Source organism: Hoplias malabaricus, chromosome 16, assembly GCF_029633855.1.
Source record: "Hoplias malabaricus isolate fHopMal1 chromosome 16, fHopMal1.hap1, whole genome shotgun sequence".
Taxonomy (NCBI): domain Eukaryota; kingdom Metazoa; phylum Chordata; class Actinopteri; order Characiformes; family Erythrinidae; genus Hoplias; species Hoplias malabaricus.
The window spans coordinates 19,094,634-19,105,365 of record NC_089815.1 but is presented as its reverse complement, the minus strand read 5'-3'; the positions used below and the strand labels follow the sequence as shown (position 1 = coordinate 19,105,365).

At 43.8% G+C, this 10,732-nt stretch overlaps 1 protein-coding gene across 1 annotated transcript; it reads left to right on the top strand.

Annotated features, from left to right (window-relative positions):
• Positions 1-612: 612 nt before the first annotated feature.
• Positions 613-9,599, top strand: LOC136671364 (trypsin-like). The gene is made up of 7 exons (XM_066647039.1): positions 613-642; positions 5,246-5,390; positions 7,260-7,416; positions 8,657-8,901; positions 9,110-9,267; positions 9,359-9,494; positions 9,586-9,599. Exons 1-7 carry the CDS (start codon positions 613-615, stop codon positions 9,597-9,599), a joined length of 885 nt encoding a protein of 294 aa, XP_066503136.1.
• The last annotated feature ends 1,133 nt before the right edge of the window (positions 9,600-10,732 follow it).

Here is a 10,732-nt window from a genome sequence, read left to right as displayed (position 1 = left end):
AGTCACCCGGAGGAAACCCACGCAGACACAGGGAGAACACACCACACTCCTCACAGACAGTCACCCGGAGGAAACCCACGCAGACACAGGGAGAACACAGCACACTCCTCACAGACAGTCACCCGGAGGAAACCCACACAGACACAGAGAGAACACACCACACTCCTCACAGACGGAAACCCACGCAGACACAGAGAGAACACACCACACTCCTCACAGACAGTCACCCGGAGGAAACCCACACAGACACAGGGAGAACACACCACACTCCTCACAGACAGTCACCCGGAGGAAACCCACACAGACACAGGGAGAACACACCACACTCCTCACAGACGGAAACCCACGCAGACACAGAGAGAAGACATCACAGTCCTCACAGACAGTCACCCGGAGCGGGACTCGAACCCACAACCTCTAGGATCCTGAAGCTGTGTGACTGCGACACTACCTGCTGCACCACCGTGCCACCCCCAGGAAAAAACAAACTGATAGAGATAATATGTTTAGGGAATGTGAAGGGAAAATCTCTTTTGTAAGTCGCTTTGGATAAAAGCGTCTGCCAAATGCATAAATGTAAATGTAAATGTAAAATATACATTTTGAAGAGTCATGGGGAAGTACGAGGTGGTCAGTGATACTGTGGGAGAGTAAAAGCAGGTGCAGAGACCATTTGGGCTAAAACAGTCCCTTGCACGGCCAAGCACTATAGGTGCGACGAGGCCAAGATCTTGTACAGGATGCGCAGAGGGCATCTTTTTATATTGTGTGTGTGTGTGTGTGGGGTGTTAATTAACTACCCTGCAAAAATGTGTCCACGGACCAGCCTTGAGAACCCAGCACCAGACATGGGGAGAGAAACTGTGTGCAGCCTGGTTGGTGGTTATCAGGAAACTAGCTAAAAAGCTATGACTATGTTAGTTAGACAGGGTTAATACAAAGTAATGGTCATATGTAAAAGCAGCAGTGAAAGTGGGTGAGAACCAAATGCCTGAGTGAAAAGGTAGGTGTTTAATGTAGTTGTTAAGTTATAAATGCATGCATTGGTTTTTCTGCATTTTTTAAGTATAAAATAGGCCAAATTGAAAAAAGGCAGTTTTGACTCTATTGGATATACAGGTACCCCATAGATTTTAATGAAGGTACTGGGTATTACTGGAAATTATTCAAATTAATAGCGGCATTTCCAAGTGAATGTTTCAGAGTATCTCCACCTAGTAACAAGACCTTTGTTCTATCTGAATTTAACATGAGAAAATCTAGCATCATCCAGTCTTTAATTTCTATTAAACAGTCTGTTATCATTAGGTTTGTCTGATGAATACAGTTGTGTGTCATCAGTGTAGCTGTGGAATGGTGTACCATGCTTCCATCACTGTTCACTGTGGCAGCAGTGCGCAGATCTTCAGATACTGACCTTTCAATGTTAGATGTTAGAAGGAGTTCAACAGTCTCCCAAATGCATATGTAAATGAGTGTGATAAAGATAATATCCACTTAATAAGTAAAACAGCTTCATCCCAGCCTTACCTTTGCAAGTTAGAGATGATTTGAATACACTGAACGATAACGAAACAATGGCCTCACAGAAGTAATGTCATGGTTTCAACTGTGAAATGGCCCCTCGGTCTTCAACTTCTCTTCCACAGGAACAGCACTTGAATGAATCAATGAATTGAAATGTATTTTAGACGCTTCTTTAGCTTTACTCCAAAAACCCAAAGACTGTAACAAACATTTCACAAGACAGAGTTCGTGAATATTCCAGTGTATATTTGTGTGAATATAAATCAGTTTTAATAAATGTTTCTCCCCCTAAAGCACAATGCTGTTCATTGGAGTTTCACTGACTGTTATATTAACTCCTACAATACCACATTTTACAGTGAATTGTACTGGTATTTACAGTGTAACTGTGTTAAGTTACATATTTCTCTCTTTAATCACACAATAAAAAGGCATGCAGGTATTTATAAAAATATATTAATTCATTAATTACACAGAAATGACGACTGCTGCTCTCCTGTCCTTTGGAGGTAAAGATGATTTCTTATGGAAGTGTGGCAGTGAGATGTTGTTACACTTTGCTATTAAGGAATTTTATTTTGAAACCATTAAGGGTTAATCCACTGAGAACAGATGCAATGTATATTATATTATTATATTAGAATTATATATGGGTATAATCATTATAATTATTCATTCATTGTCTGTAACCGTTATCCAGTTCAGAGCGGCGGTGAGTCTGGACCCATCCTGGAATCACTGGGCACAAGGTGGGAACGCACCAGTCCTTCACAGGGCGAGACATACTCCCAGGCTCACTGAATAACAGGCTCTATTAGGAAGAGGACTGTTTTGTGACATTTTGTTTGATTATTAATTTACTTAATATTTATTAATTTAGTTCATTCATTTTAATTATTTTTAAGAACTCTATTTGGGGCGGCACTCTGGTGCAGCAGGTAGTGTCTCTGTTACAGCTCCAGGGTCCTGGAAGTTGTGGGTTCAAGTCCCGCTCCGAGTGACTGTCTGTGAGGAGTGTGGTGTGTTCTCCCTGTGTCTGTGTGGGTTTCCTCCGGGTGACTGTGAGGAGTGTGGTGTGTTCTCTCTGTGTCTGCGTGGGTTTCCTTCGGGTGACTGTCTGTGAAGAGTGTGGTGTGTTCTCCCTGCGTCTGCGTGGGTTTCGTCCGGGTGACTGTCTGTGAGGAGTGTGGTGTGTTCTCCCTGTGTCTGCGTGGGTTTCCTCCGGGTGACTTTCTGTGAGAAGTGAGGTGTGTTCTCCCTGTGTCTGCATGGGTTTCCTCCGGGTGACTGTGAGGAGTGTGGTGTGTTCTCTCTGTGTCTGCGTGGGTTTCCTCCGGGTGACTGTCTGTGAAGAGTGTGGTGTGTTCTCCCTGCGTCTGCGTGGGTTTCCTCCGGGTGAGTGTCTGTGAGGAGTGTGGTGTGTCCTCCCTGTGTCTGTGTGGGTTTCCTCCAGGTGATTGTTTGTGAAGAGTGTGGTGTGTTCTCACTGTGTCTGTGTGGGTTTCCTCCAGGTGATTGTTTGTGAAGAGTGTGGTGTGTTCTCACTGTGTCTGTGTGGGTTTCCTCCGGGTGCTCCGGTTTCCTCCCACGCTCCAAAAACAGACGTTGGTAGGTTGACTGGAGACTCAAAAGTGTTCATAGGTGTGAGTGTGTGAGTGAATGTGTGAGTGAATGTGTGAGTGTGTGTCGCCCTGTGAAGGACTGGCGCCTCTCCCGGGTGTATTCCCGCCTTGCGCCCAGTGATTCCAGGTAGGCTCCGGACCCACCGCCACCCTGAACTGGATAAGGGTTACAGAAAATGAATGAATGAATGAATTTTTATTTAATGTTCAGTCAGGTCATGATTATTTCAGCCTCTTTTATATATTATGCATACTTTATGTGTTTTCAAGAGCAGGATTGCATACAGACAAATATTTTGAGACATTTTGATGAATCCAATATTTACAAACAATGAATCAGGCCCAGTGTGTATATGTTTATAAATTTTAATGGTGTGTTTAAATGTGTAAAATTTTATGTGACGTACTTAAAATGTTAATTCAGCATCAGTGAGGGAACATTAGGGTCCTAATGAAGATGAATGCATCATTTAGAGCGATGGTAGAGTCACACACTGAGTTCTCTGAATGTGTGCTGGGATGTGCCTGAAGCTGATTGGTTGTTAGAAGATGAGCAGATAGTGGGAGCATAAGAATAACGTGGATCAGGGCTGGAGTGGTCAGGAAGACTACAGTGAAGATGCTGCAGGGTGCTTTATTTCTCCTGGCTGTTGCAGGTGAGGTACATTCATTATCAAGATGTTAAATATCTATTACATTTTAGACATTTTTCTAATTTAGAGAATAATATTAAAACAGGCAAAATAACGTAGATAGTTTTATTAGAACTAAGTGCAAGATTCACTTCATTTTTCATTATTTTGCACTTTTCTATGGTGTATTGTACAGAGCTGAAATACAAAAATACATTGTCAAATATCACTTCATATCAGTTCATAATTAACATTGTAGTGTATGTTGTGTATACACTGTAATATATATAAATATATATAATATATATATTTATATATTGTGTTTGTAGCGTTTGACCTTATTCAAACTCTTCTGATTACTGATGTTTTGACTAATGATAATAATTGTTATTGTTATGATTGACTTAAATGACAAAAACATTAACAAGTAGTTAGAGAGTGAATACTGTCATCGCTACGTGAGTTCTTCAGGATTTTCAGACTTTTAATGAACAGACTCCATCCATCCATCCATCCATTATCTGTAACCGCTTATCCAATTTAGGGTCGCGGGGGGTCCAGAGCCTACCTGGAATCATCGGGCGCAAGGCGGGAATACACCCTGGAGGGGACGCCAGTCCTTCACAGGGCAACACAGACTCCACACACTGTTATTTCAAATAATGGAAATATTTTATTAAAAGAAAAGAGACTATTTACTAGACATAGCACGATCTTAGGAATTCTCACTAGATCAACGCAGGTCAAACTGGTTCGAATTTAAAGATAGGCTAGGCGATATTACTTGACTACTGTGTTGCTAAATGAGATTTAATTAATGTATAAATTTACTCACTTCTGAAAAGTGAGTAAATTTTGCTTGCTTACTCTTTTTGCCTTTTATCACTGAGCCATCGGGTCCCGCAGTTTCAATCTCCGATCTCCGGGTTTTTGCTTCTTATCCTCCCCGTGTCATTGAGAGTAGGCTCGCTGGAAAGGGGATTCCTTTCAGGGTGAGTCAGACACTCTTGGCCTTAGACGGTGTGACGTCAGTCGGGGGATTCCCTTCACGGAGAACTGCTGGCCTGGCTGGATTGTCCCCTGAGTGAGGGGGGCGTCTCAGAGTCGTTCGCTCGTTACTCGAGTCTCCAGAAGCGATGCCCTCAGAAGTCAGCGTATAACGCTAACGTATCCGCTATCAACTAATCTCAGGGGTGATATCTTATTCTGGCCAAAATAAGTTTTACCTGCTTTGATCAGTCGTGAGATTAAACTTAGATTGGGCGATAAAACATAAACACAATTTAAAAAAAAGATTACTTAGAGTTACTCGACGTTACGCTGTAGTTTCTGTATCACACTGCTAACTAGCACAAGGTGTCCCTTGGAGCTGAGTGCGGTCCTTCTTAGAGTCTTTGAGTCGTTTCGTTGGCATAAGGAAGAATGAAGAGCGTCACACTTGAAGAGTGAGCGCAACGTGAGAAGGTCGCTGGAGAGCGGAAGAAGAGCTCTGGGAAGAGCGAAGAGTGGGAAGAGCGGAAGCGAGAAGGCGAAGAGCGGAAGCTAGAAGAGCGCAACGTGAGTCGGGCACTCTCTTTTCAGATGTGGCGCGGTCACGCCCATTTGGGAGGTATCCTTCCTTTGATTGGATCCTGGGTCTGAGGCTCACGTGACTTGTTTCACGTTTCAGAGAGTGAAAACAGATTCACGTATACACAAAAATTACTTATACATAATTGTGGTATAGCACAATGAGTGTCCTGGATTATTAATATCACACATCTACGTATATATATCTTGGGTATTTTACGATTACATCCCACTACACTATTATGCTAGAAGTTAGAAATTAATTCGTTTTCCTAATCAGGGACAGAAACTTTCCTTCATGATTGAAACAGTAATACACATCACTTCATTAGTTGGTAGATATTCACCTGAGGACAACAGAGAGTGACATCCATACATATTGCATAAACATATTTATTAACATTCGATTAAGTCCTTTATGTATTTAGATGGCCGCAGGGCGAAACATGATTTCGCAACTGTCCACTTGGGGTCGCTGTTGGTCCATGCTGTTCGTCCTGTGCGGATGGGTTTTCAGGAGTTCAGTGCGAGGTCAATCCTGTTGGCCATCTGTGTGATCTTGCATATGATAAAGTTTCCCACCTTGAGCTGAGAGCCATAAACTAGGTTCATTAATTCTGGTCTTCACCACTTTGTTTGACCTTCTTTTTGCCTAAGAGCATCATAAACTGGCTTGTTATCTTTCATTCATGGACCAGAGGCGGGGGGTCATGGACAGGCGTCCTTTGATGCAGACCTTAGGTGTGTGCGTGAGGGGTGTGTGTGTGGGGGGGAGTGCAGAGTCTTTGCACACACGCAGTCTGTGGAATGTAGGGTTCTGTCCCAAGAAATCCTTATTCAGAGAGAGAGTCTTTTCATTCAGAACTTTTCATTTCTTTATTCGATCCATACTCCACTACATTCCCCCCTTTTTTAAATTTTATGGTCCGGCAGGGAGCATGGAGCTGAAAAGAACTTTTGCTGTGGAGGAAGGTGAGATCAGCAAGCATATTCAAACACATTTCCAGAGCTGATGTCTTCCTATCAGTGTATGGGTGCATATGGAGTGTTGATGTTTGCATGCTGAAGGGATTCTAATTACTTAGGGGTAGGTCTTGTTCAAACGCAACCTCGAGAGCTGGTTCTTCGACATGGCCTTCGGCGTCATATCTAAAACTTGGGGGTTCACCTCTCTGGGCTCTCTTATGTCTAACGAATTTGACCATTTTATTAGACCAAGTTTCTAACCTGCTCTGTAGGGCTCGAGTGCGTTTGAAATAGAACCAAGCTATACCAAAGGTCAAAAGATATCCTAATCCTACCAGTGTAACTAGTAAGGTGTCTGGAGTGGACCATGCATAGGTGACAGGCTGAACTGGCCATAGGGGTTGAGACGACAGCTCTCTAAGAGTGTTATCAATAGGGGTTAGATCAATGACTTGGGTTCCCTCATATTCTAGGCGAGTTAGTGTTTTAGTATCTATCTCGATGGTGTGTTTGGAGAAGAACTTTGAGATTTCTATGTCGCTTTTCATTTCTTTATTCGATCCATACTCCACTACAACATGAGTAAATTAATTAATAAATTAATGAGTAAGCCCTGTGAAGGACTGGTGTCCCCTCCAGGGTGTATTCCCCGCCTTGCGCTCAATGATTCCAGGTAGGCTCTGGACCCACCGCGACCCTGAATTGGATAAGGGTTACAGACAATGAATGAATGAATTAATTAATGAGTAAACTCAAGGTAGGGTTATACCCCTCTGGCCCACACTGACGTTAAGAATAAGGACGTCATGTTCATTTGCAGCTGCTCTAGAGCATCTCATTTTCTTAAGTCCGTTTAAAGTTATGTAAAAGTGTTCCCTTTCATTTCTGTCCCTGTGGTTAATGTGATAGTGTTTAAGGTTCATGAGAATGTCCTCTGTATCAGGTGGTGTCCTGGGGGCCCCTATGAAGAGGACAGAGAGTAAACCCACTGAGGGTTTACACCACGTGCTGCTGGCTCTTCCAGGTGATGATCACGGACACTGTGGAGGAGCTCTGATCAGCTCTGAATGGATCCTCACTTCTGCTCTTTGCAATTCAACGTAAGTGACTGTGGCAACTTCAGTATCCATGCTCTCTGACCATAAGTGTGTGCTTCCACAACTGCTGTAGTGACAGTGTATTTTAAAGTCATTTTGCACTTATTAAAACATCACTGGGTGGAGCAACAGGTAGGTGTCGCAATTACACAGCTCCAGGGTCCTAGAGGTTGTGGGTTCAAGTCCCGCTCCGGGTGACTGCCTGTGAGGAGTGTGTTGTATTCTCTCAGTGTCTGCGTGGGTTTCCTCCGGGTGACTGTCTGTGAGGAGTGTGGTGTGTTCTCCCTGTGTCTCTGTGGGTTTCCTCCGGGTGACTGTGAGGAATGTGGTGTGTTCTCTCTGTGTCTGCGTGGGTTTCCTCCGGGTGACTGTCTGTGAGGAGTGTGGTGTGTTCTCTCTGTGTCTGCGTGGGTTTCCTCCGGGTCACTGTCTGTGAGGAGTGTGTTTGTGTTCTCCCTGTGTCTGCGTGGGTTTACTCCAGGTGACTGTCTGTGAGGAGTGTGGTGTGTTCTCTCTGTGTCTGTGTGGGTTTCCACTGGGTGACTGTCTGTGAGGAGTGTGGTGTGTTTTCTCTGTGTCTGCATGGGTTTCCTCCGGGTGACTGTCTGTGAGGAGTGTGGTGTGTTCTCTCTGTGTCTGCGTGGGTTTCCTCCAGGTGACTGTCTGTGAGGAGTGTGGTGTGTTCTCCCTGTGTCCTTGTGGGTTTCCTCCGGGTGACTGTCAGTGAGGAGTGTGGTGTGTTCTCTCTGTGTCCGTGTGGGTTTCTTCCAGATGACTGTCTGTGAGGAGTGTGGTGTGTTCTCTCTGTGTCCGTGTGGGTTTCCTCCAGGTGACTGTCTGTGAGGAGTGTGGTGTGTTCTCCCTGTGTCTGTGTGGGTTTCCTCCAGGTGTCTGTCTGTGAGGAGTGTGGTGTGTTCTCCCCGTGTCTGTGTGGGTTTACTCCAAAAACACACATTGGTAGGTGCATTGTCCTGGGGTTGTGGGTTCGATCTCCACCTCGGGTCACTGTCTGTGAGGACTTTTGTGGGTTCTCCCTGTGTGTGCGTGAATGACTGATTGAATGAACACATGAATAATCGGTTAAAAACTGAGACTAAAGCATCAATAAGTGAAAACAGATGTGAGCTTACAGCCACATCAACTTCGTGGTTGTAATGTTATGACTGATCGGCATTTACAGTGTGTAATGGAGTATGAGATTTGTGGTGATGTGTTTTTCATTATCACTTTCTCTTCTCCTCAGGAACATAGAGGTAATTTTGGGCCACCATCCGAACCTGAGAGGAGAGAGGAGGAAGATTTTAGAAAAAAAGATTTTCAGTGATGGCAAAATCGTCCACAACCTCATGCTCCTGAAGGTGGAGAAAAAATCAGAGGGCAAGTTCACCACTGTCCCACTGCCTCCAGAGAAGAGCTGCAAAGCCCCTGCCGCTGCATCAGTGATCAGGTTCTTTGGGTGGATTAATGGAAAATATGATTTTGCTAAAGGTCAGTTTGTGGCAGTGTCAGCTGCAGTGCCAGTGATTAGGAGCAGATAGCAGTCACTGTAATTTGCTAGTAGTTAAAAAAATATTGGGGGAAAGTTTATACTTATAGCTCCTCATCAGTCCTCGTCTCTGAGAAACTGTTCAGTTTTATTGTGCCACAGGGTGAGTATCACATTTCCAGATTACAAACACACTCTGTGATTTTGCAGACACATCTACGGCAGAGAAGCTACAGACAGGAGAGCTCTCCATCTCCAAGTGTACGCCCATTCCTGAAAGAGAAAAACAGCCATTACCAGTGGAGCTGCGACACGATAAACACAAACTCCTGTGTGCTCAACACCCTCCTGGTGTGGATGACTGTGAGGTTCGCCTGCCCTTTTTCTCAGAAATCACATTGTCACATAAACAATGAAGGAATAAGCCTAACAAAGCATCTTTTATTCTCTCCCCTTTAGCTCTTCGCTGGAACATCTATGCTTCACAGCGGAGTCCTGTATGGGGTCCTGGTAAACTACGACTTAAACTGTAAGAAACAAGTGGAATTCATGGACATCTGTGGTTACAGAGATTGGATTAAAACTGATCCTCAGTGTAAGAGTGGTGTGAGCTGGAGTTAAAATAAAGAGGTCTCAGATCTCCCTAAGAGCATCAACACACTGTTGTCCTGTCTCTTCATTCTCAGGTTTAAAAATCTAGAAAATGGAATTCCACATATTACTATTCACTGTCAGAAAAGCTGTACCCTCAAGGAAACATATGCTGTACCTTTAATTAGGGAACATAACAGAGATATAACACTGTGTAAATGTTGCTGAGTTCAGAGGCGTCCTGCTGAGCTTATGAACAGCGAAACAACGTAACCAACACAGAGCTGCGACTTTGACCAATGTGAACGATGTCACTCCAAACACAGCCCCAGAAATACACACAAACGGAGCATGTTCCTGTTTTATTTCCTATTATTTATTTATATGAAACAGTGTAAATGACCCCGTCCAGCTCCACTGGGGGATAACGCTGTGTGTGAAGCTCTGAGCTCTTTCCTGAACTGACCCTCCACACGCCCACGGATCACATCACGGTTCACACTGAAGAACCTACTCTTCTTTGGTACCAGCTGGGAACAGACTTTTCTGGTTCCTGAACCGGTTTATGTCGCTGGAAATGTGCCCAATGGTTCCAAATTTAGTTCAGGAACTGGAACTCCGGTTCCTCGTTGGTGGAAAAGCACTAATAGCAGAAAAGTTTGTTTATAGAGTTTAAAGAGTTTATAGATCAGTCCAAAAAGGACATATCTCAGTGCAATATACATCATTTACCATCTAAAATAAACATGTGACCTATGAGCCCTCAGACGGCACTGCATGAGAAACTTTCATTTTACTGTGATAAACTGTCGCTGAACATTTATCAAAAAATAATAATTCTAAACATGTTTATATTTACAAAACTCAAGTTTTACAGTCATTGGAAGTCACTTCTTTGAGATTTTGTTGTTAAATAAATCCTAGAGAATTAGCACATCACAAATGGAATTATGAAAAAGTTACATTTGGGAGATGAACCACATCCAAACTCCTCTCTACCATTACAACCCCTGTAAAACCCCTCCTCCCTCCTCACCTCCTCATGATGAAATTCACAACCCACCACCACCTCAACTCCTCCTTTTCCAACATTGACTCTAGCTGCGTTCCAAAGCCTAGGCTGCAGCCGAGGTAGGGCTGTCCTATGAAGACTTCTTCTTAGGAACCTAGGTCACACAAATGGAGCAGTCTACGGAGGCTGAGTTAAAATAGGCTGCATATGATTATTAATATTATCCTGCA

Bases quoted from the DNA above. Each gene is read 5' to 3' on its own strand.
- LOC136671364 (XM_066647039.1), top strand. From the start codon at position 613: ATGGGGAAGTACGAGGTGGTCAGTGATACT. The intron at 5,391-7,259 runs GTATCCTTCCTT...CCTCTGTATCAG, and splicing joins CGGTCACGCCCATTTGGGAG to GTGGTGTCCTGGGGGCCCCT. The intron at 9,268-9,358 runs GTTCGCCTGCCC...TCTCCCCTTTAG, and splicing joins CTGGTGTGGATGACTGTGAG to CTCTTCGCTGGAACATCTAT.